General features: G+C 37.9%; 1 protein-coding gene across 9 annotated transcripts in view; it reads right to left on the bottom strand.

Moving 5' to 3' along the window:
- Positions 1 to 27,250, bottom strand: part of baz2a (bromodomain adjacent to zinc finger domain, 2A) — a 103,581-nt gene that overhangs the window by 64,095 nt on the left and 12,236 nt on the right. For 8 of the 9 annotated variants that reach the window (XM_053686468.1, XM_053686470.1, XM_053686469.1 and 5 more), the window contains 9 exons: positions 17,478 to 19,088; positions 13,410 to 13,628; positions 12,865 to 13,230; positions 8,015 to 8,075; positions 6,051 to 6,159; positions 5,716 to 5,823; positions 4,018 to 4,246; positions 3,782 to 3,843; positions 3,421 to 3,486 (listed from right to left, as the gene is read on the bottom strand). In XM_053686468.1, coding sequence (XP_053542443.1) covers positions 3,421 to 3,486; positions 3,782 to 3,843; positions 4,018 to 4,246; positions 5,716 to 5,823; positions 6,051 to 6,159; positions 8,015 to 8,075; positions 12,865 to 13,230; positions 13,410 to 13,628; positions 17,478 to 19,088 — 2,831 coding nt within the window. The remainder of the gene's footprint in view (positions 1 to 3,420; positions 3,487 to 3,781; positions 3,844 to 4,017; positions 4,247 to 5,715; positions 5,824 to 6,050; positions 6,160 to 8,014; positions 8,076 to 12,864; positions 13,231 to 13,409; positions 13,629 to 17,477; positions 19,089 to 27,250) is intronic. The other variant, XM_053686471.1, reaches the window with a different exon arrangement.

The following is a 27,250-nucleotide window of genomic DNA, read 5'->3' on the forward strand; positions in this document are numbered from 1 at the left end:
TTTTGATTATAGAGAAACATTATTGCAATCCCTTATTAACAACTACTTCTAATCATAACCACAATTGGGATGATAAATCCCTTTAAAATTACATTCCAATTTCATATTTGGATATTAGTTTGTAATTTTACACTATACAAGCAATCATTCATGTTCAAATTGCATAATACACAGAACTGATAATAAAGAGATGCAGCAATCTGTACTTATACCATGAATTTATAAGCAAGGATGTAATGTTTAGAAAACCATTTCATATTAACTATAAAGCATCATTTTAGACTGGCTTAAATTATTTTACTTCTGGGTTTATTTATTTGTTTTTTTATGGACAAATATATAAAGATGCTGCTCTCTGGTATACAAATGCTACTGTAAGCTAGCTACCAACCAGGGAGGGCAAATGCTATCATGTGATTCTTCCAAGGGATGTGAAGCCAGCTGACTGCATCTTTTCGAACTGCTGCTTCATGCAACATCAGGGGGTGGTGTAACACTCTCAAAGCTACCCATCCAGGCTACATACACAGACATCCATGATTGGTTAGAGTCACTGTGATTGATTGGGGAAGTAGAGAGTATGCCACCTGTCCCTCACAGACAGCAGAGCCACATTTTGCTCTGTTGGGCTTATTGGAAGCTATGCCTATGATTCTCACAGCTGTATAAAATCAAAACATATCAAAGAGATAGTGTACCTACAGTGGGTAAAAAAAGGATTACATTTTTATTGTATTAGACTTTAGTGTATTGTAGATTTAGTGTATGACTAAAGACGTTTTCTTTTTTGGTCATTAATCTGCACACAGTAATCCATAACATTTTCAAAAAGTGAAAATGTTTTTGGAAATTCGTGCAAATTTATTAAAAGTCAAAACCTTCATCTCTCTAGGAGTAAATTATCTAAAATATATCCCAATGTTCCTGGCGTGTGAAAAATGCAAACTTTCGCCCTGTAACCCGAGTCATATGTTTGCACTCTGTCCCAAACTGCAGAACTTTTGTGACTCTTTCTTTGAAACTATGTCCAACGTTCTTAAAATAAAATTGGATGTCTGTCCTTTAATTGCCATCTTTGGTGTTTCACCTCAGCGTCAGCCTCTGAACCATAAACAAGCTAGTGTTGTGGCCTTTGCATCGTTATTTGCTTGACGCAGAATATTGTTGTCTTGGACCTCTCCACAACCTCCCTCTATATCAGTCTGGTTTAAAGACTTAATGTTCTTTATAAAACTTAAAAAAATCAAGTACAACATCAGAGGCAGGGGTGACTCATTTTTGGAAAAATGGCAACAGTTTATTACCTACTTCAATGATGTACGCACCCTGGAGGTGGATTGGGGAAAGGTAGACGGTAAACACAAATCATCTTACATTTTTTTGTGTGTGTTTTACCTTGAATGTTTGTTTGTTATTGTCTTTTGTTTCCCCCTTTCTTTTGGTTTTGGCTGTGGTTGTTTTGTTGGGGTTGTTTTGTTGGGGTTGTTGGGTGTGGTGTTATAATGTGTAAAATGCAAATTTCCAATAAAAATTCTATGATCAAAAAAAAAAAAAAACTAAACCTGATTCTGAATCTTTAAGTATTCAGACCCTTGGATAAGGCACTCCAAATTGAGCTCAGATGCATCCTGTCTGCTTTGATTATCATGCAATGTCTCTAGATCTTGACAGGAGTCCACTTGTGGCAAATTGAACATGATTTAGAAATGCAAAGGTTCCCATGATTCACCGCATGTCAAACCAAAAATCAAACCAGGGTACAGGATCCCACGAATCACAGTGCAGGTCAGACCAAAAACCAAGCCACAGAACTCTCTGTAGACCCCAACGATCAAATTCTATGGAGACATAGATCTGGGCAAGTTGTATTTCTCAAGCTTTGAATGTTCCTAGAAGCACAGTAGGCTCCATTATTTTGAAATGGAAGAAGCCTGGAACCACCAGGACTCGTCCTAGAGCTAGCCATGCAGACATAATCCGTAAACAAGTGAGAAGGTTCTTGGTAAGGGAGGTGACCAAGAACCCAAAGGCCACTTGAACAGAGCTTCAGAAGTCTTTCAGAGAGATGGGATAACCTGCTGAAAGAACAATGATGTTATATATATTCCATTAATTAAGCCTTTACGGTAGATTTTGTAGATGAAACTAGACCTCAGTAAAAGGCACATGTCAAGCACATAAAAGACTCTGAGGATACAAGGAAAAAGATTCTTTGGTCGGATGAGACAAAAATATAACTCTACATATGGTGAAAACTGCTTTTCAACTGGTAATACCATTCCTGTGGTGAAGCATGGTGGTGCCAGCATCATGTTATGGGGTGCTTTTCAGAGGCAAAGACAGGAAGACTAGTTTTGAATTGAGGGTAGGATGAATGTAGCCAAATACAGAGAGATCCTTGAAGAATCCTGGCTCCAGAGTGCACACATCCACAGACTGTAGCAAAGGTTCACCTTTCGGCTTGACAACAACCCAAAGCATACAGCCAAGACAATGCTGTAGTGGCTTCGGAACAAGTCTCTAAATGTCCTTGAGCAGCCCAGGCAAAGCCCAGACTTGATCCCCATCTGTGAAGAAACCTGAAGATGGCAGTTCACAAACACTCAACATTCAATCTGACTGAGTTTAAGAGGATCTGCCAGGAAGAACTAGTGCAAGTCTGTGTAGCAACTGCACATCTTTGCCAACCGAGAGGGTTTGTTGTTCAAGGTATGCATACGGATTAAACTATTGTTTTATGATGAAACATATTCTAATATCAATAATTTTAGAGATTATCAGCCATCTCGCCATCGTATACTTTATCCTGTTAAAATTCTGAAGCCTGTTTTAAGTGAAACACTTCCTGCTGCCACTTGGTGGCACTATGACTATGACACACAATAGTCACATCCATGTGATCAGTCCCCATGAGCAAACATACAGCTCAAGTTTCACCCAGAAGAATATGGGCTCCCTTTTGAGTCTGGTTCCTCTCAAGGTTTCTTCCTAACGTTGTCCCAGGGAGTTTTTTCATGCCACTGTCACCTCTAGCTTGCTCATATGGACTTAGATCTAAAGCCAAGTTCATATCCAGATTTTTGTAAAGCTGCTTTGTGAGAATATATAGCGTTTTTAACAATGGTTCAAAGAAAATTTCATTTAATTGAAAAGGAACTGGCAGGAACTGGCAGTTGCCTACTGACAGACCCCTCTTCCCTGTGTCAGGGGACATAGATCATTTGACCAAAGAGTTCAGGTAAGACATGTTTCCATTAACTCATATTAGGCTACTAAACATAAGACATGGGCTTAAAATTGGACTGTTGCCTTTAATTTAATAACTATATAAATGCAAACAGTATTTTGAATGTATTTTTTAATCCCAATTTTTTTATAACCCTAACCAACACTTACTGAGTCCTCTTTGTTTCACATTACCTTAGCTTTTAGTTTCTCCTGCCTGATCTTCCTTTTGTTAGCATCTTCCATCTTTTTCATTCTTGCCTATGTAAGAGAAATTGAATGTGAGTTACAGGGTGACAGACCCGTATGTACAAGGTGACTATGGTGAGCTTCAGAAATCTCAAACACAGCAACCATGTTCTGGGAGTAACTAGACTCAGAACATTCAAGCTGAGGCAGTGGATAAGCCATTAAAACAGATAGACTTTGTTAACATCTGCTTATCAATTATGCTCAAATATATGTAAATATACAGTATGTAAACCAGGACAAACCCACCACCATCAAACACTGGAAAGTGACGCTGCCATTTATTGAGAATCAAAAGCTATGTCACCTTTTTCTTCATCTTCTTCTTGATCTTGGCCAATTTGACTTTATCTTCCTCTGTGAGCTCCTCTGAGGAAAAAAAATTATCTTGTGATTTTGTAATTAATCCATTTAATCAGCAAAAATCATTGCTGTCTTACAATCATTGCTGTCTAACACTCTTCATTTCTAAATGCTCTATGTCCATATGTTCCGATTAGATTTTTTTACAGGCAATTCCAGCTTAAAATGTTTAAATCTCACCCTTTGCCTCCAGTCTCTTCAACAGCCTGGCATCTATTTTGCTCAGCAGATCGACCGCTTTCAATTTGGGAGGTCTGCCTGGACGCTTACGTGGGGCCCCCTTGGGCTGAAGGGCTCTAGATTGAGGCCTGACTTTCTTGTCAGGGTTTGGAGGGCGACCACGTCTGCCAGTTATTGCCATAATCATGGATGGGACCTCTTCGTTGGCCAGAAGGAACCATTTTTTCCCCTGCAAAACATAAAGGCAAGTCTATTACAAATGCCTTCCCAAAATATATCAAAAAAGAAAAAAAATAGTTTGAGACATGTAATTTATGTGAACTAAACTCTCACTTAGAGGATTCTGGTAATACCATTAAATCACACTTATTGGTAAGCAACTCAAGTTAAGTTAATTCTGACACTGTCATTTGCTTAAAAAAAAGTCTATGTTTAATCCAACATATTAAATCCATCCAGTATGAGACCCTGTATTATATGCAAGGCCTCCAGTCTGGTCATTCATATAGTAAGCCTCAGGCTTGCTCACAGTGGTTAAATTCCTTGAGACTATTGCTTTACAAAAGCACATAAAAGCACTTTTGCATTAAGCAAGTTCTCTCCCCCATCTCTTGGGGTTTGAACATTCAATCATTCACACTGTCAATAAGAACACCCCACATTTGTGACTAATGCCATTTCTTTGCTACCACTACACTTGAGCCTTAATCTCTATTCCAAATTGTGATTAGCTTCCTCAAAGGGTCAAAATTCAAATTCACCATAAGCTCATCCAGATCATGAAACATCCTTTTAAAGAGCCTTTTATAACACAAAAACTCCCCTTGGCATTTAGTTTATGTGGTCTGTACTCACATAGATAAATATAGATAAACATAGATAAACAGATAGAACATTTATGCCGTATAAAATGTTGCAGTAGCGGCTCATTAGTTAAAGGGTCTGGGTTACTGATCAGAAGGTTGGGTGTTTCAAGCCCCAGCAGCGCCAAGCTGTCACTGTTGGGCCCTTGTCTGCGCCAGTTTTCTGATCTTTGCTTAAAGTGTAAACTGACATGGTTTTCTGCTATTGTAGCCCATCCGCCTCAAAGTTCGAAGTGTTGTGCATTTTGAAATATGTTTCTTCTCACCACAATTGTACAAAGTGTTTAGATAACCACTCTGTACAATTGTGGTGAGCAGAAACACATGTCAGAATGCACAACACATGAGCTGACAGAAAGGCTACAGTAACTCAGATGAGATACTTTCTGTCAGCTCAAACCAGTCTGGCCATTCTCCATTGACCTCTCTCATCAACAATGTGTGTCTGTCCACAGAAATACCGCTCACGGGATGGTTTTTCTTTTTTGCACCATTCTGAATAAACTCTATGGACTGTTGTGCATGAAAAGCCCAGGAGATCAGCACTTATAGAAATACTCAAACCAACCTATCTGGAACCAACAATACTGACACAGCCAAAATCACTGATATCACATTTTTTCCTCCATTATGATGGTTGATGTAAACATTACCCAAAGAACAAGACCTGTGTCTGCATGATTTTATGCATTACAGTTCTGCCAAATGATTGGCTGAGTAGATAACTGCATGAATACGTAGGAGTACAGGTGTTCCGAATAAATGTGCTCATTTGGTATATATGTGGCAAATAAATAATTTTTCTATAATCCTACAAAGTTTCCCGCCCACAGACCTCAGGTGTGTCTCGCTCCTCATAGAAGTCACCCACAGGCATACGTGGGCTAAAACTGAAGTGCTCCCTTGTCACTCCCTTCAGATTTTCCTCATGCCTCTTCAGGTACTAAAAAACATAGACGAACTCTGGATTAAAAGGCTAATAAACAACAAAATCAACAAATAAAATTAAAAATACAATTCACTTACGAAGCATTTATAATAAGGCATAAGCATTAATGTTTCTGCAAAGTCTGTCAGTCCAAACTTTCACAAATAATTAAATGCATTCAGTGTGTGACTGATTTTAACTAGTCCATGACTATCAGAAGTGCAGAAAGGATTAAGCCTTACCTTAATGACCTCAGGGAACTGTTTCATTCTTCTCCCACAGGGAGTGTAGTACCATGTTTCTCCTTTCAGTCGGTCTTCAAGCTTCCGCACACGAATCTCTCGCCTCCAACTAAAAAACAAATTTTTAATTAAAATAAAAAAGAGCCAATTATACACTATAATAACTTAGAAAGTTAAAGTAAGTTCAAAAGGCACACAATTTCTGGATTGTTTCCTGAGTTTGAATTTAATTATTTATTTTACATCTACAGTGGTGCTTGTAAGTTTGTGAAACATTTAGAATTTTCTATATATTTGCATAAATATGACCGAACACACCATCATATTTTCACACAAGTCCTAAAAGTAGAAAATGAGAACCCAGTTAAACAATTGAGACAAAAATATTATACTTGGTCATTTATTTATTGAGGAAAATGATCCAATATTACATATCTATGAGTGGCAAAAGTATGTGAACCTCTAGGATTAGCAGTTAATTTGAAGGTGAAATTAGAATCAGATGTTTTCAATCAATGGGATGATAATCAGGTGTGAGTGAGCACCCTGTTTTATTTAAAGTACAGGGACCTATCAGAGTCTGTTCTTTACAACATATGGTTGTGGAAATGTATCATGCACAAACAAAGGAGATTTGAGAACCTCAGAAAAATAGTTGTTGATGCTCATCAGGCTGGAAAAGGTTACAAAACCATCTCTGAAGAATCTGGACTCCACCAATCCATAGTCACAGAGGTTGTGTACAAATGGAGGAAATTCAAGACCATTGTTACCCTCCCCAGGAGTGGTCAACCAACAAAGATCACTCCAAGAGCAAGGCGTTTAACAGTCTGTTAGGTCATAAATGAACCCAGGGTAACTTCTAAGTAACTAAAGGCCTCTCTAACACTGGCTAATGTTAATGTTCATGAGCCCACCATCAGGAGAACACTGAACAACACTGGTGTGCATGGCAGGGTTGCAAGAAGAAAGCCACTGCTGTTCAAAAAGAACATTGCTGCCCTTCTGCCTTTTGCTAACAATGGTTTAACAATTGGTTTAAATGTGAAGTGTTATGTTTGGAGAAAAGTAAAACACTACATGCCAGAATAAGAACCTTATCCCATCTGTGAAACATGGTGGTGGGAGTATCATGGTTTGGGCCTGTTTTGCTGCATCTAGGCCGTAATGGAACAATTGATGGAACAATGAATTCTGAATTATACCAGCGAATTCTAAAGGAAAATGTCAGGACATCTGTCTGTGTCTCGCAAGAGAAAGTGGGTCACGCAGCAAGACAATGACCCTAAGCACACAAGTTGTTCTACCAAAGAATGGTTAAAGAAGAATAAAGTTAATGTTTTGGAATGGCCATGTCAAAGTCCTGGCCTTAATCCAATAGAAATGTTGTTGGAGGACCTGAAGCAAGCAGTTCATGTGGGGAAACCCACCAATATCCCAGAGTTGAAGCTGTTCTGTACTGAGCAATTGGCTACAATTCCTCCAAGCCGATGTCCAAGAATGATCAACACTTACTGTAAACGTTTAATTGCAGTTATTGCTGCACAAGAGGGTCACACCAGATACTGAAAGCAAATGTTCACATACTTTTTCCACTCACAGATATGTAATATTGGATAATTTTCCTCGATAAGTAAATGACCAAATATATTTTTATCTCGCTTGTTTAATTGGGTTCTCTTTGTCTACTTTTAGCACTTGTGTGAAAATCTGATGAATGTTTTATGTCAAATCTATGCAGATATATAGAACATTTTAAAACTTTTAACACCACTGTAAGTAACACTTTCTTAAACTTTATTCTTTTCCCAATACATTTGCACAGTTATACAAATCCACTGAGAAAAAAAAATTGGTTAAATTTACTTTAGGTTAATACTACGTTAAGATTACCTTAGGTTAATATTTGGCATATTTACTTAATTAAAATATTGTATTCATACCTTCCCCATTTTTAAACTTACCCATGGAGAAGAGGGAAGATGACTTGCTCTTCTGTAGCAATTCTCCGCCTTGGGGTTGCTCCTAGGGATAAAAGGAGACTTTAGCCTATGAAGCCCAACCCACATACCATGGCCTCTATTTTTGTGATCCTGGCACAAGTGCAAAAATTAGTCATTAGATAAACTGTTAATCTTTCTTCTAATAAAAAAACACATTATAATTTTTGTAAATATTTTTGCTCAAAACTGTATATTCCAAAATTATTGACACACCTACATTGCATTACATTTGAAAAATTGTTATTGCTCCAAAACCTGATTCTTGATGTGCTCTCAAGCCCCAGGTTCTCTGTTGTTGGCTTTAGCCATGTTACATTTCCTTGAGGTATAAATATGACGTTCAACACTTAAAAATCCCATCATACACCGATCAGCCATGATATTAAAACCACCGGCTTAATATTGTGCTCCCTTGTGCCGCCAAAACAGCTCTGACTCATCGAGGCATGGACTCCACAAGTCCTCTTAAGGTGTGCTATGGTATCTTGTACCAAGATGTTAGCAGCAGATCCTGTAAGTTGTGAGGTGGGGCCTCCATGAATTAAACTTGTTTGTCCAGCACATCATACAGATGCATGATCAGATTGAGATCTGGGGAATTTGGAGGCCAAGTCAACACCTTGAACTCTTTGTCATGTTCCTCAAACCATTCCTGAACAATTGTTGCAGTGTGGCAGGGCGCATTATCCAGTTGCCATGAAGGGGTGTACTTGGTCTGCAACAATGTTTAGGTAGGTGGTACTTGTCAAAGTAATATCTACATGAATGCCATAACAAAAGGTATCCCAGCAGAACAATGCTAAGAGCATCACACAGCCTCCACCGGCTTGACTTCTTTCAAAAATGCATCCTGGCGCCATTTCTTCCACAATTAAGCAACACACATGCACCTACCTGTCCACATGATGTAAAAGAAAAGTGATTCATTAGACCAGGCCACCTTCTTCCATTGCTCCATGGTCCAGTTCTGATGCTTACGTGCCCCTTGAGGTGCTTTCGATGGTGGACAGGGGTTAGCATGGGCACTCTGACCATTCAGTGTCTACACAGCTCCATACACTGCAAGCTGCAATGCACTCTGTACAGACACCTTTCTATGACAGCCAACATCAACCTTTTCAGCAGTTTGTTCTACACTAGCTTTCTGGGGGATTGGACCAGACTTTGCTCCCCACACAAATCAATGAGCCTTGGGTGCCTATGACCCTGTTGTCCTTCCTTGGACCACTTTTGGTTGTCACCTTATGCTTGACAAATTTTGTTGCTTCCAACACATCAACTTCAAGCACTGACTGTTCACTTGCTGCCTAATCTAATCAGCAGAAAAAGAAATGACCCTTTTTCAGGAGACTGTTTTTTAAAGATAATTTTGTAAAATCCAAATGATCTTTATTGGAATGCGATTGAACAACGTTTTTCATGCTTGTTCAATGAACCATAAACAATTATTGCACATGCACCTGTGGAACAGACCTTAAGACACTAACAGTTTACAGGTGGTAAGCAATTAAGGTCACAGTTACAATAACTTAGGACACTAAAGAGACCTTTCTACTGACTCTGAAAAAACACCAGAAGAAAGATGCCTAGGGTGCCTGCTCACCTGCGTGAACATGTCATAGGCCTGCTGCAGGGAGGCATGAGTACTGCAGATGGGGCCAGAGCAATAAACTGCAATGTTCGTAATGTAAGACGCATAAGATGGTACAACAGGGAGACAGGAAGGTCAGCTGATTGTCCTTGCACTGGAAAATTACATGTAATCATGTCCCCCATAGACAGGATCGAGAACTTGCAAATGCCTTGGTGGAAGAGTGGGGTAACATATGACAGCAAGAACTGACAAATCTGGTGCAGTCCATGAGGACAAGATGTACTGTGGTACTTAAAGCAGCTGGTGGCAACACCAGACACTGACTGTTACTTTTGATATTGACCCCCCCGTTTGTTCAGGGACTCATTATTCCATTTCTGTTCTTAAAATGTCTGTGAAACTTGTTCAGTTTATGTCTTAGTTGTTTAATATTTTTATGTTAATACAAATATTTACACATGGTAAGAAATCTGCTGGAAATTAAAACAGTTGAATGGGACAGGAAATTAATTTTTTTTGTTGAGTATACGGTATCTCACAAAAGTGAGTACACCCCTCACATTTTTGTAAATATTTGATTATATCTTACAAATATTTTACAAAAATGTGAGGGGTGTACTCCCTTCTGTGAGATATTGTATATCCAACCCATTGACAGATGCCATTGTGACAAAATAACCAATGTTATTCACGTCACCTGTCGGTAGTTTTAATGTTATGGCTGGTTAGTGTATATTACCATGGAGAAAACCAAAGACAGGTTGCTGCTAATCAAGATGATTCGCCACACATACTTGCAAATCAAGATAATACTGGTTAAAGAAACACAAAATTGTTTCATTGTCAACATGTTTAACATGTTGAATAAAACTATATATGTGCCGGAGTTCAAAATATCACTTATTTAATAATTTATTGTTTTTATTTTTATGCTCACTTTCATAAAGGATGTCAATTATTCTGGATGTCACTGTATATTCTTGTTTTCTTTCACAATTCCTGCAGATGTTAACATGGTGAAGGAAGGTGCAATTGTAAAAAGGACTGGGGTAAATGAAAGCATTGTCAAGATGTGATTAGACATGCTGCTGCAATATTTCACGTCAGCTCCTCCCAAAGTGTGAACAGTGCCGCGACATTTTAAATCATTTTAATCTAATATGATTAGATTCCACATCAATATTTTAGTGGAAGAAATAAATCACTGGCTGCTGTAAATTAGGGCCTGTTTACATCTAGTCACTGCATGCATTTTCTCTGATTGGATAGCTATCCGATTGTGAAAATATCAGGTGTAAATGTCTTCCGAAACGCATTCAAGATGGATTTAAATCTGATCGTACAAACCACTTCAGAAGGTGGTCTGGGATGCATTCCAGATGAAACTGGACAAGTGCAAATGCATCTGGTAGTTGAAACCACATATGTCAGCGCTTTTCTCCTCCCAAATGGAAGTAGGTCACTCGTTTTAGCCGCACCAGAAGCAAAAACAACTTATTGACCAGTACAGACTGACGGAGATGAGAGTGCCTGCTCATTAAATTGCTTTGCAGGCTGACACAAAGATAATCGAAGGTCCAGCACCCCATTCGGAAACTGGATAGCCAGTATTGTTCCGTAAAAGGAGCCAGCACTATGTTTTCCCACCAGCGTTGACTCCTAGCTTTCATCCAGGTATCTCGCTGGGTTTTAAAGTTTAGTACTGCTGACAGCGAAAACGCTGCACATAATATGTGCTGCCTTTTGTTGGTTAAGTGTTGTAGCAGGCATTTTCGTTTTCTTTTTCGACTGCATTCGCAAACCCCAATAGAGCAAAATAACAGTGGCTGGCATTTCAGTTCAGCAGAAATGTGTATTTGCATTTTGAGCGGGAATAGAAGATCGGATTCATATCCATTTAGTTGAAACGCATTATGTGGCCAAGTATGAATGGAACCATTTTAACAAATCAGTTAGCTATCTTATCAGAGAAAATGCATGAAGTGACAAGGCGTAAACAGGCTCTTAATGTGTTTTCTGTCCACAATATCTCACTGGGTGGTTACAAACTCATTTCACTGGTATTGTCATGAAAAAATTATTGGGAATACAGACAGGTGAGAAATTAAAGGAAAAATCAACAAAGTAACTTTGGAAATGTACTGAAGGGATGAACTACTCCCAGAAGGATAGAAATGTTTCCTCATATAATAAAGTGATCAGTGAGAATAACTTCATTGATTTACAGTGACCATCTGTAAGAGAGCCACCACAGAACCTCACTGTAAGGATCAAGTATTCAGATGTGTACCATTCTTTAATGAGGTCTTTACTCATCGATCTAAATGCAGATGCCACTTTAATTATTCTTCCTATTGAAACACTAGCCAGTTGAGCGATCTCTGTGACAGAATTACCTATCATCCATGACCCAATAATGAAACCTCTTTCAATGTAAATTAGCTCTTTTATGCTTGCCATCATGATCCAAAAGCAAATTGATCTAAAAGCAATAAAAAATGGGTCTCCTCAGCATAATTATCCATGCCACCGAACTGTCAAATGCATCATGTATGTCTGGAGGCATATGCACACATTATGTTTGTCCACTCATATAGTCAAGTTCATCCTTTATCACTTCTCTGTACACATGTGCACTAAAACAAAATCCCAAGACTGTATAGCAAAAAGTTAATCAAAGATAAGAAAAAAATCCTGGCTTTTGGTGACTTAGGGACAGTATAAGATACAGTTCATAACAACAGAAACAACAAAGTTTTAAAGAGCGAGCTTGTCCATGTGTTCAACATCTCTATGCTGCTGCACACTGACAAATGTGCGTGGCCCCCCCAGAATCAGAATCACACAAACGGAGCATGAGATTGAACCCTAAACTTGAAGTTGAACTTGAACAAGGTGAATGCCTGAACTGGTAAAAATAAAAGTGAGCCTTAAGCTCTTTTGAAAATCCTCCTGTCTCTTAAGCCTTCCTCCACACATACGCCCACAGAGTCCTACAACGTCAAATACAACCCCAGTCTAACAGATTCTGCTATACCCCAACTTCCTAACATGCTGGAGTATGCGAAGAAAAGAATTTCACTGTGCTGTAAAGAATACATGACCAATAAAGACTCATTATCATTATAAGACACTAATTAGCTTGTGCTTACTCAATCATTCAGGGCTCTCCCCCTCCTACAATGCCCCTGAAGTAAGTAGGTAACATATTTTTAACCTGTTATCAAGTCGCTGTCATCGTTGTCCTCCTTTGCTTTTTCATCCAAAACAACTTTGATTTTGGATGCCTTTGAACACTTTCCAGCAGTTTCTTTTGCTCTGGCCTTCATATTCTCAGATTTTGAAATGGGGTGCACAACATCATGGGTCAAGTGTAAGTCATTGATAAAGCCTCCTTTGAGCAGAAGTGATGAAGCTTCATCAGGAAGAGAGCAGGCAGCGGTAGGTGCCTCTTTGGAAGTTTTGCTCTTCTTTGTTGCAAACGGTAATTTCTCTTCATTTTTCTTTTCACCCTTCACTTTATCCTCTTTGGGAGCTTTAGGTGTTGACTTTATTCTCTTTTTCTTAATGCTTCTTAACGAACCTGACAGACAGAATGTATAATAATATTAAACAAAAAAAGCAAAAATATAATTTAGTAGAGTTTAATCATTATAACATTACATAAGCCTACTAAACAATCGGTTTCTTACATTGACTATTCTAAAAATAAAGTAGTGCTTGAAAATAAACAGACTATTGACCAAAAGACAGCTGCTTTACTTTGAGCAGGAGAAGTTGAACCCTTTGTGGTCTTGGTCTTGCGTGCCGCCTTCTTTGTCATGGAACATGGGGTGGTAGGTAATGGTAGGCTGGTGTCTACAACAGATGTACCAGTACTTTCCTGCCCTCTTGTGTCTGCTACTGCAAGGATGGTATAATTCACACATAAGCCAGAGCCTGACGCGTTGTGCCTTTTCTCTTTCCTCTCTGTTTTGTTGGCTATGAGGAAAAAAGTATTAACAAATATTTCCATTATTTGTTCCAAATTAACCCTCTGGTACTTACATCCCTTAATAAGTATAGTAGATATTTCATAGACTGTTAACAACTTTTAGTAAGAGTCTGGCATGGAAATGCATTAATTATTAGTGCAAAGTATTGAGTTATTTCCTGATTTATAAGCATAGCTGTCAAGAATAAAAGAGATACAGAACAGAACAGAACATATACAGATCCAGAACATGTCACGCTCTTAAAGTTGCATTACATAACATTATATTTCTTTTCTCATATTGTGTATTATAATGTTCTATCTGGATTAACTCACACGGGGTCACTTGATTTACAGGTGGGATCATGACAGAAACTCTGTCTCCTCTTTAGTTTTATTCATTTAATTTTTTCAAATTAGAAACATCAAAGACAGATTTTGTGTGCTAATATAAAAAATTCTTACTGGGAGTCACATTCAAGTAAGACACATTTAAATTAAGTGTACATGCTATTTGTTTTTGTGTTTTTCAGTATCTTGACACACTGCAGTACGCATCGGAATTGCACAACAGAAACTGACAAATTTCCATGTCCATCTACCTCGGCTAAACAATGCATTGTGTCTCACATCACATACATGTGTACTATTTTAGACCAGTTTTCTTATCAGGGTTAGTGTTTGAATTTTTAAAAACCTACTGAAAGACCTGTTTTGTGTACCAGCCTCCTGGATTTTCAAGATTAGTAAATACTTTTGAATGTAACTTCAGAGTTTTCAATTTGAGACACAGCTCACGACAATAATCATGACTGTGGAAAGTTTTAATGAGAAACATGGCTTTTACATTTTGTCTTGGAAGACAAAAATGGGATAATGCCGCTCACATTGTAGCTGCTTCTGCGTGTGTATGTAAAGTATAAATCAAACCCCGAACACAACTGATAAGTCAGTACAAGGAATATAGCTTTTGCAATCAAAATTATTCAACCCCTATTGCAAATGAGACTTTCAGCTCTTTGCAATGAACAAATCAAACCAAAGCAATTGAAATAGATCAACACAAGGAATGCTTCAAGTGGTTTCCCCAAATTCAACTGAAAATGCAACTTATAATGATTTCTCCAGTCTCAAAATTCTTCAACTCCTTCATGGTAAGCATCTTTAGTACTTAGTAGGGCACTCTTGTTGTTATGACCTGCTACAAACGAGATGCATAGCTTCTTGCAGTGTTCCTCTGGAATCTTAACCCATTCCTCATGAGCAATGGCCTCCAGTTCAGTAATATTCTTGGGTTTACATGCTGCAACCACCTTCTTCAAATCCCACCAGAGATTTCCTATGGGGTTCAAGTGAAGTGACTGTGATGGCACAGTAGAATATTCCAGGACCACTTCTGCAACCAAGCCTTGGTGGAATTTGAGGTACGCATGGGATCATTGTCCTGTTGTAAGGTCCAATGACGCCCAAGCTTCAGCTTCCTCACTGAAGGAATGACGTTTTCTCCTAGGATTTCCTGATACTTCAATGAATCCATCTTGCCTTCCACACTATTATTTATATGATTTTGAGCCAACTTTTCTCACTACTGTGCTTTTGGGTCAGTAGTGGTGTGTGTCTTCTGTGTTCTGGCTTATAAACATTCTGTGTTTAGTACACGCCTTACTGTGCTCACTGAAACCTCAGTGCCTGTTGCCACTGTCTTGCTGCACGTCTATTGCAGTCACTCGAGGGTTTTTCACAACCTGCCTTCACAGAAATCTGGTTGCAGCCGTTGATAGCTTCTTTTTTCTGCCCTGTCCAGGTATTTTTTGTATTTTCTGCCCCTAGACAGTTCAGGTATTTCATGTGTTCAAGCTCAAGCACACCTGGTGCAACTAATGAAGCCCTTGATTAATTGCATCAGGTGTGTTTGAGACAACACCTGTTTTGCACATTTATGATGTTATCAGAGATTGTATTAAGTGGGTTGAATAATTTTGAAGCTAGAGAAGTCATTATAAGTTGCATTTTCAGTTGAATTTTGGGAAACCACTTTAAGCATTCATTGTGTTGAACTATTTAAATTGCTTTTGTTTGATTTGTTCATTACAGCTGAAAGTCTGTAAATTTTGACAATAAACCTGATTTGCAATTGAGGTTGAATAATTTTGATTGCAACTCTACATTACACATACATATGTTACTAATTTAATAATGTTTAAATGTTAGTGTGATAAATCCAGAATTTTAAAAAATGTATGGTGGTCAAGAATTGGAGATAATTAGTGTGATATGAATGCAGAAAATTCATAATGCCCATTTAGGATCAAAAAGCTTGAGAATCCCTAGGCTACACTTCAAGGTTACTTCAAAATTAGAAAATAGATTTTGAAACAGTGACCAAACACAGATTTGGTTTTATTATATTCTGTTTGGTTTTATAAGGTTTTATTTAGCTGTTCCCCATTATGCTACTATCTCAATAAACAATCAAATAATTGTATTAACTCAGTAGAGTAAGATACATTACACCTATTATTACCACTCTATGATCATGCATGCTTTAAAAAAAAGTTTTGTCTTTCTCACTGTATTCTCTGTACAAGATTTTTCACTACAAACATCATTAACAACCCAAAGTTTCTCTCTCTTTCAGCTCAGTTTTAAGTCTGATCTGTATTGTTAATTGTAATCAATTAAGTACAAGTATAATTCATTTCCATAATCAATTAGTTGGTCGATTATTATTATTTTAATTATTTATTATTATTATTATTATTCGAATAACTTCAACTTCAGTCTAAAACTTTACACGACTGTTTGTCCAATTACATAAGACTGAAAAGAACCCAATACACACAGACACACACCAGAATATATATTATTAATTTAGGACTAGTTTAATTCAATGATTTTTGTGCATCCATAAAAAGTAATGCGTAAATACTTATATATAATATAAACTAATATACAAGTTTATATTGTATAATAGTATTTATGCATTACTTTTCATAAAAGGTACTGTTGACAAACAGTAAACTCAAGAAAGTCATTGTCGGTGACTCTGGGTATCTGCTAAAGCTAGCAGCATCCCATTACATGCGCCATCGACTAGGAAGCAGCTTATACTTCCAGTTAGTTAAAAAAAAACCCACTAGTGTTCCATTTGAGACGATATTACCTTTCTAAAATTCAAACACTAGACGGTTGAGTACATAGTGCATAGTGCAAGTATATAGTGTGTCATTTGGGTCACAACTTGAGCATTTACTCTCCAAGGCGTGTTTTCGGAACAGAAGTAACGTAGTAAGTAAATGTACCCGGTGCCGCACACAGGCCAACTAATCGATAATGAGATTAATTGACAACAATTTTCATAATCGATTATTAACGATTTTATCGATTAATTGTTGCAGCTCTAAATGTTAATGTGTAAATGAACAGGATATTGATTGGCCATGGACCCTAATTTATACTGAATGATGATTAGTTAACAGGTAGAGCCTTATAAGTTTATCTGTGATTACGGAGACGATTTTTCTTTCACGAATATTACACCAAAAGGTTTGCAAAACAAAAAAGCATACATTAGCTCCCTGAATATCACCTATTAATATCGTATTTAAATGTGGTTAAATGCCAGATAGAACCTTATAATACATGTTTTTCAGCAACCTATGATTTACTAATGTGAAACCAAAATGCTACTTCTACAACACAGAAAGAACCAAATGTATTGGGCTGCAAACCATTCAGTCACATTTTGATTACATGACTAATTTGATTAATTATTGAACACACAGTTAGATAAATGAATAACCATAGCCATGAGAATTAATTCACTTTTTTTTTTTTTAAAGCTTACATAGCCTTACCTTTATTAAACTTATCAGAGAAGCCATTTATAGATGAAAAATGATGTGAAGTGTCAGCTTTTGGAGTGTCATCTAAAGAATTATGAATCTGAGAATTATCCTTGAGTCTTATTGTGTCATTGGAGTTCTTAGTGGTCAGATCCATTGCATCTTTTTCACAATAGGTGTCATCTGTCTGGTGATTTTCTGGCAAAATTTCTCCTAAGTCTTTGTTGATGGACCCATCTGCAAACATGAAGGAACCTTCATCCTGGGTGTGCTCACAACAATCCACTGCTTCAGACCTATTAACATAAATTATCCCAGCCAAAGATATGTCATTCTTAGTCTCAGTATCCCATAAATCATTTAATGTGTTATCATTTCCTTTCCCAGAAGTGGCTTGGTCATTGCTGGTGCATATATCCTTTTTAACTACAGGTAAACAATCCTTCTCTGGTTCTTTTGTACAGAGCATACTCAAAGATGACTCTGGGGTTTTATCAAGAGTGTCATTGGAGGGATCTGTGTGGTCCTCCTGTTTACACACTGAACTAGTCACATTGACTTTATAGTGAGTCCATCTAAATTCAGATACATTGTTGGTTTTCATCGGAGAACATGACATGTCAGTAGTCTTTTGCTCTGATTCATGAGAAGCTTCATTACCTGTTCCCTGACAAGAAGATAATACAATATTTGTATTAGCTATAACAAGGGGAAGCTCAGAGAACTGTTGGGCAGATAAACGCTTTTGAGAAGAAACAGAAGCAGTAAAAGGAAAAGTAGAGGTAACAGCAATAGGTGTAGGGAATGTACAAAGGCTAGAACTATCAACACCTGTATCAGTCAAAAAATTGGTTTTAGGGCTTGGGAATTTAGGAGGGGATTCCAAAGCCCTTTGTGCAGGTGCCAATGAGAAGGAAGGCCTGGTGAGCAAAGGAGAATGTGTACTTTGAGATAAAGGTGACTGAGTAACATGTACACCACTGGAATCTTGGTTCTCTACTATAGGTGTACGGGCTACATGTCGAACTGAAGAGGTCTTGGAAGGTGATGCCAGAGACTGGCTCTGAGATATAGTTACAGGTGATATAGATATAGCAGGAGATGCTTTGGAGCCTTGACTCATTGGAGAACTAGCAGATATTGAAGTCGAAAGTACTGAAGGCACTGTAACAAAAGATGGTGACAAAGAGACCACAGGAGGTCTTAGTGTTTCGACTATTAATGGAGGTGTGGTGAGTAATTGAGGAGTGGAAGCCACGGCTGATGTGGTGCTTATTCCAGGCTTTGGTAAAACTGAAGCATGTACTGACAGTGGTTGAGGAGATACCAGAGTAGGCTCAGGAATAGTTTGAGGAAATGCTGTTGCCATTGATGATTGAGTGGCAGGGGCAGGAGTTGGACTCAACTCCTTGAAAGTGGTTTCTATGTCATGACACAGTTTTGCTGGTTCCGTATCCACATCTGCCTGCCAGACTTGCAAATTATGGTCATTAGTGGGTACTAGGGAAGTTTCTGGGGCATTCAAAGGAAAATTGTCACTTGTGGACAGCTGTCGGAGGGCAGATGTCCTCTTAGTACCACTGTAATCTTGATCCACGTCTTGGTAGGAATCATTTCTACAGACTGGAGCCAACAAGAAAAGATAAATAGGTTATTAAACCAAGCTGGGAATATAAAAATTTATCAAATGTTTTTAACATGTGTGGGACTTTAGTTGCATGTGAATTAGCTTTTCAAAAGTATAATTCAACAGTATAATATATTCCATGTTTTGTAATGCTCATCAAAACTAAAAATTATCCTAATAACATGAGGTGACACAAGGGTCAGGGATGGCATCCTGTGTTTCAAAAAAAAAAAAAAAGCATCCTATGGTCTTAAGTAGTTTAGGTTATGTGAACCACATTACAACCAGCATATTAAGACATTTAAACAAACAAATAAATACTCATACAGACAAATATATAAAATAGTGCACACCTCTGTCAGTTCTCACAGCTCAGGCTAACCTTAAATTTATCCAGTAAAATTTGGCACTTTCCCCTGCTGATCTGCGCTCCTTCCTCTACCACCTTAGGGTGTTTGGTCAGACGTTTCTGCACCAACATGGAATGAGTATTGTAAACTAACTAGAACCATTTTGCTTTTAAACCAAAAATCATGGAGAACAGGAAAATGTGGAGGAGGCCATTGCTATTTTAAAAAAAATCTATTACAGGAATAAAATGAATCTGTAACACCATTTAAAACACAATTAACCCCCACATCTACACACAGCTTATATCATTTTTACTGGCATTTAAACGGTTTAAAGTGGCATATTAAATCTTTAATAGTGAGGAAGGGCTGCCAATACAAATGAGCAGTGTTAGAAAGCATAGTCATTTAAAATGAATTAATTGCACACACAAAGATTTCAGTGAAGCAAGTGTGCATCGCAAGTAGTGTACATGGGAAACTCCCATGGATACTTTGATTTTTATTTTCTGGAACCTGATGTGGTCCTTCTGCTGTTGTAGTAAAAGGTTTGATGTGCTGTGCATTCCGAGGTGCTTTTCTGCTCACCATGGTTGTTAAGAGTGCTTAATTGAGTTACTATAGACTTCCTGTCAGCTCAAACGAGTCTGGTCATTCAACTCTGATCTCTCTCATCAACAAAGTATTTAAGCCTGCTCCGCACAATAGCAGCTCCACACACAGGGTGTTTTTTTGTTTTTTGCACCATCCTATGCAAACTTTAGAAACTGTTCTGTGTGAAAATCCCAGGAGATCAGCAGTTTCTGAAATATTCAAACCAGCCTGCCTGGTACCAACAACCATGCCACAGTTAAAGTCACAGAGATCACATTTTTTCTTCATTTTTTTGTTTGACGTGAACATTAACTGAAGCTCCTGACTTGTATCTGCATGATGTTGTGCATTGTGCTACTGCCACATGATTGGCTGATTACATAACTGCATGAATGTGCAGGTGTAAAGTGGGCACTGAGTGAATATTTATTGTATATTTTGTGCTTACTGTCATGTATTTTCACTTTATGTATTTTCGTGTACTGTGTTGCTGTATGGCCATGAACAAATGAGATTGTGTTCCAAACACTTGACTGGAAATAGCAGATTTGAAATATGAAAAAGCAAATACAGTGTCACAAGATTAAAAAAATATTCTTGCCACTCAAGCAACTTTGTGCCTCTAACTCATCTAAGTCAAATTAGCATAATTTGATTTGTTTATAGGCCTTACAGAATGTCTGTTTTGTGTTGGAGAACACATTGTATTAACAAAAACATACGTTTCAAATGATCAACTCAAAATAGTGAATTAAAGTGTGACCATATAGCCTACATTCCATATGCACATTAAGATTATCAGATCGACTTAGCATATTGTGGCTTCAATAAGTTGTGAACACTCGATGTCAATATACATCTTGACTTTAATCATGGCATGGTTCTGGCTACCAGACAGGCTGTTTTGAGTATTTCAGAAACTGATCCATGATATAAGTCAAATTGATCACATTTTTTCTTCATTCTGCTGTTTGATGTGAACATGTGAGCACATCACACATGACACTGTTGCCAAACTTATTAACAAATTCAAAAACACTGGAAGTGTTACCCACCAACTGAGAAGTGGACATCCACAAACACTGATGAAGGCACAACCAACGTGGTGCTGGCATACCTAAATTCCCATCATATGTATGAAGACTTTTGGGACACCCTGTACAAAATAGGGTGTGCATAATCTGAGTGGTCATTTTCTTTACTGGGAAATCATGGGTCTTGTGGCAAAGACAGAGGAGCAAGGTATTCTTAAGGCCTTACTGTCTTCTTCCCTTAGCATTGGTCACTAAATTGAAATGAAAGGAATTAGCTTCTCATGACTGCAACATGATCTGCCCAGAATAAATTGGTCCCGATCTGAACAAGAAGCTCAAACTGTTAAGAAAATTAATTATAGAGGTAACTTGAACTTAAATGAAGTGTGGCTCAGCCTTCTAAAAAAAACAAATAAATAAATAAATAAATAAATAAAATCACAAAGAACTTCAATTGAAAAATCAGACCAGCAGTATCATCTGGCAATTAAAATATCTAGATCTAGGTTAGAGTGAGGCCAGAGAATTTCAGTTAAAGCAACTAGAACAAGAACATGAGCCTGAAGCCAGAGAATTTGCAACTAGAAATGGAGTTGGCTATGGGGTCAAGTTTGTTATCAGAAACATTGGGTTAGTTCTACCATTTTTTGAAAAAGAGTTAGAGAACCATTTGAATGTGTCTGTATATCTTTGAAATAGCCTAAAGGAAGTTCGGACCCTGATGTTGCAATATCTATTGACAGGGAAGGGACAGGCTATGCATCTGTCTGACACTTGACCAGAACTGTAAGTATGATTGCTAATGAGCTGAGTTCTGAATTCAGCTGGCAACAAAACATCTGATGCTACATATACAACAAATACAGTTGTCTCAAGAAAATGAGACCATGTTCAATAGAGACAAAAAAGCAGCTTCTTCACCAAGCACTTAAATGGGCACTAAGAAAAAGTTGGGGGAAAACTTGACACCTTTTTTCTGTACTATCTTCTCTCTACCATAGATTTAACTTGATTATATTCTTGGTTCTTGAAATATTTGGGCTAGAACAAGTATATGTTTTTGATGGAAATTACGAAGCATTTCTCTACATCACTCTGCATAAGGGCAGCATTTGGCAGCTGTAAATTCAATGATTTTTTAAAATTTTTATTGAATCTCAAAAAGTACATATTTTAAAAGGCAAATCTTGCCTTTAGCAGGAAAAAATTAGCATTTATTAAATAAGCCGCAGAAAAAAATAATTTTATTTAATGTGACGTACAGTATATAATTCAAATATAGGAAAGCCATATTCATATACATCTGTGAACTTCAAAGCGCTATACACTAAACGCGAAAAGCAATACACAGGTGTTATTGTTCTTCATTCGTAACACAAGGACTGCTCGTCACACCAAATAGCAAATCCTTCTTTCCATTGCTCTTATGTTATACTGCTTCAGTTAAAGCAAAACAATTAAACACAGGATCTGTCAGAGGTAGGTATGTCACAAGAACCGATACTTCGGTACCAAGTTGGTACTAACATTCTTAAAACGTGACGGTACTTGTTTTTCTGCAGTAGTGCTAGTACCATTGCTTATGAAGGTACCGAGGCTGCAATTCATCCGGAACTGAAGGGGGCAGCAAATACGTGCAAGTGTTTTAGTCAGTCCACAAGTGGTGAAGAAGAAGAAAAACGCCTACAAGCACACGGGAAAAACTACAGAAAATGGTGACAATTTTAGCTCCGCCCTGACTCATTGAGAGGAAAAGAGAGGAAAGCTTGTTGGGAGGAAAGGTAGTGGTGTGCAACTGATGCTATCGTTCATTTCAAACAAAGTGAGGAAACACCCGGAATTTGGCGAAGCACCTGAAAGACAGGTCCTATATTATGGATGTTTGAGGCAGCTGGCATTGTGGCCATGAAACCAGCTAACGTTATGCTCCATGTAACGTTTGCGGTAGCCAGTTATTTGTTAACGATGCTAACGCATTGCAATGTTATAAACTACCTCCTAATGGGCCACCATGCATCGCCATTCAGCCCGTGTCCTGTCAGCTAAATGTAGCCTTTTGTCACTAATAATTATTGAAATGTTAATGGTTTTAATAAATCTTTTTGGCCTGCCACCAGATCAGTGAATTTAAACTACTGCTTGCATTCAGAGTATAAGGGGGGTGTGTGTGCACGCATTTAGAAGTGCACCTTAGCACTGTTTTATTAGTCATTGTCAGACAGGGTTCGATAACTAAAATACCCCTGTTCTATCTCTCTTTTTGCCAATATTAGCCAGAGGAGGATGTCCTCCAGGAGTTTTTTATTTTATTTTTAAAAAATGTTTCATTTTTTTTATACCACACCGTGGTATCAACTATGGTATCGAGTACTTTTTGTGGTATCGGTACCGACTACTAGATTTTTGGTATCGTGACATCCCTAGTCAGAGATGACTCTTATCCACCATGAAATAAAACCATGATGCTGCCTTGCATCAACGTGCAATTATGTTTATGTGAAATACAATACAAACCATATAGATTTTGATTTGTGAAAAACAGAAAAGCAAAACCTTTTTGCATTGCGCTTACATTGCCTTACATTACGTTACCTCTTCAATGAAAAAAAAAAAAACAATCACCAGGTTTTAAGAATTAAATGCTGATTTCAATCCAAAGCGAATGTAACGCAATCCTAAAAGTGGCGTGATCATTCATGGCAAGCATCTTTAGTACTTAGTAGAGTACATATTGACGTTTAAAGCTCGGTCAGGTGATCGGCAAACGGGCATAAACAAGGCTAAACATGAATCAAACAACGAGTTTGAGAACAGGATCAAAACTATGAACAAATGCTTGGTACACGGAAAACTCACACAATACTTCTTGTTGAACAAAGAGGCACGAAGGGTTTAAATGAAAATGTAATTAAGGGTGAACACAAAACAGCTGAGACTAATGATGACACATAAGGGAACAACCAATGACAATACAGGGTTTGGAAACAGGACAGAAATCATAAGAAATGCACATGTAGAAAGTCACTAAAAAACCCAGAAGCACGCTTCGTGCTCCATAATGAATTTCCTGGGGAAATCGTGACACTAACAATTTGCTAAACGGGACTACAAAGGTTGTCAGGGGCATTAAACGTCCCCACGCCGAACAGGAAAAGTCCTTGCAGATAAACTGTTTAAGGTATGCTGTGCACAATTCCCCTCCCCAAAAAAACATGGATGAAGATTCATCCACAGAATAAATCCGTATTAGGGAAAATGTTTTAAACCAAGTTTGGAAAAGTTGTGGGAAGCTTGGTGGTGATGGTGACATTGAAGTCGAGCGAATGTGGTGTAGTTCGTTTATAGCATACGGTTAGCTGTTTATTTCTGGCGATTGTATTTAGGCTTCAAACTTCACAAAAGTTGTGTTCATTTGTGAGAATTATCTTGATGGACAAAACGTGTTAATATTGTAAACTTTTGTTGATCACAGAGCTTATTTTTTGCAGTAATCCAAAAGCCTATGGGAAAATCCTTTTGGGTTTTTGTCGAGGGAACTAGTGTGATTCTAACTTCCGGGTTCCAGTACAAAATGACGTCATCCCTGCGTCACTCTATTGTGTGATTTGGCTGCATCTCTCCTCCTATAAACACTGTTATTGCCTTTTGTGCATAGGCCTGAATTGTTTTCATTTGGTTGCATATTGCTATATTTGATTGCATATTTTCATTTGGTTGATGGCATTTTTATTTTTACTTATCCTATATTTTGGGCACAATTTTATTTATATTTTGCTTCTATGAGATGATGTGCTTTAAGGGCAAGTCTAATTTGATGAAAAGATTTGTACATTAGCAGGAATGTAGCACAACATGGAGGTGAAAACAGTGGTCTGTTTATTTAAATGTGAAAGTGCAATAAAAATATGTTGTCCCTAAAATCAATGAATAATCATGATAAATAATCGTGATTTTCATTTTGGCCATAATCGTGCGGCCCTACTGCAAACGAGATGCATAGCTTCTGGCAGCGTTCCTCAGGAATCTTAGCCCATTCCTCATGAGCAATGGCCTTCAGTTCAGTAATATTCTTGGGTTTGCATGGTTGAGATTTTCTATGGGGTTCAAGTCAGGTGACTGATGGCCCTGTAGAATATTGCAGGACCACTTCTGCAACCAAGCCTTGGTGGAATTTGAGGTATGATTGGGATCATTGTCCTGTTGGAAGGTCCAATGACACCCAAGCTTCAGCTTCCTCACTGACAGCATGACGTTTTCTCCTAGTATTTCCTGATACTCCAATGAATCCATCTTGCCTTTCACATGCTGCAGGTGTCCAGTGCCAGAGGATGCAAAGTAGCCCCAGAGCATCACCAAGCCACCCCTATGCTTGACTGTGGACAGAGCCTTTTTTTTTTTCCATTCTTCTTCCTCCAGACATATCGCTGATCAATTTTTTTCCCCATCACTCCACAGAACGAAATCCCAGAACTTCTGTGGTTTATTTATATGATTTTGAGCCAACTTTTCTTGTGCTTTTGGTTCAGTAGTGTTGTACGTCTTGGAGTTCTGGCATGGAAAACTTCTGCGTTTAGCACACGCCATACAGCGCTCACTGTCTGTTGCCATTAAGTCTTGCTGCAGGTCTTTTGCAGTCCCTTGAGGGTTTTTCCACAAACTGCCTTCTCAGAAATCTGGTTGCAGCCATTGATAGCTTCCTTTTTCTGCCCCATTCAGGTATTTCTTGTATTTTCCACCCCTAGCCAGTTCAGGTATTTCATTTGTTCCAGCTCAAGCACACCTGGTGCAACTAATGAAACCCTTCATTAACTGCATCAGGTGTGTTTGAGACAACACCGGTTTTGTATATTTGTTCTGTTGTGAGGGATTCTATTCACGGGTTGAATAATTTTGAAACTAGAGAAATCATTTTCAGTTGAATTTGGGGAAACTAATTGAAGCATTCGTTGTGTTGAACTATTTCAATTGCTTCTATTTGATTTGTTCATTGCAAACAGCTGAAAGTCTGTACATTTTGACAACACACCTGATTTGCAATGCGGGTTGAATAATTTTGATTGCAACTGCAATGAAATCACTCATACATGCACTGATTAACTAAGCATGGCTGTTCTCTGTCATTATTCCTGGTATAACACTGACGAATAAGAGACTAACATCACCATATATGAGATATTTCATTTAAGTACGTTATTCATAAGATTCTACAAGTGAGAAGTAGAATCAATGTTTATCAATAAAATTCCACGATTTAGAACAGCATCATTCAATACAGTGGGAGAAATAAGTATTGAACGCGTCAACATTTTTTTCAGTAAATATATTTCCAGTGAGGCTATTCACATGAAATTTTCACCAGACTTTGGTATTAACTCAAGAAATCCACAAATATAAAGAATTCACAATATTAAAATCCATAAATAAAGTCATCAACCGGCCATGCACAGGAGCTCCTTGCAAGATTTCTGACCAGGGAATCAGAAGAATAGTCAGAAGAGTAGCCCAAGAGCCAAGGACCACTCTGAAACAACTCCAGAAACACTTGGAGGCAGCAGGTACCATCATCACAGAGAAAACAATAGGCAATGCAATACATTTTTTAAAGAAATTACACTAAGGTCTAATCTACAGCATTCTTGTCAAGCTCCAACTCAGAATTTGAATCTGCAAAGGAAATCTCACAAATGTTGGGGGTTAATACTAAGAACATTTACATGTAATGCACCAAAATCTTTTCCCTGCTGAAACCAATTAAGTTAGCTAAAGAGTTTTTAACAAGGTCCCTCAAGAGAGGATACAATTTAAGCTATATGCACTAATTTCACAGCTATAATCCATAGCAAATACATGGCTGCAGTGACGCTGCGCACTGACGCTGCGCACTGACCCCAACTTCCTAAGAAACTGGTATAAATGAAAAAAAGCAAGAATCTCCCATTGTACTCTAATGTATCACAGCTCCACTTCATACAGGTCATTTCAAAATAATAATTAAGAAACAGATTTATTTAAAGTTTTATTTACTATATCAGATTCTCAGTGTATCAAAAGTTCACATGTTCTTTATTGTTATTTGGTGGCCACTCGGTGTACCTTACCACAAGCTTCTCACACTGCTTTGCTGGACATTTTGGCCATTCCTCCTAACAGAATGGGTGCCTTCTTGCTTAGACCAGCATT

Source organism: Ictalurus punctatus, chromosome 15, assembly GCF_001660625.3.
Source record: "Ictalurus punctatus breed USDA103 chromosome 15, Coco_2.0, whole genome shotgun sequence".
NCBI lineage: Eukaryota > Metazoa > Chordata > Actinopteri > Siluriformes > Ictaluridae > Ictalurus > Ictalurus punctatus.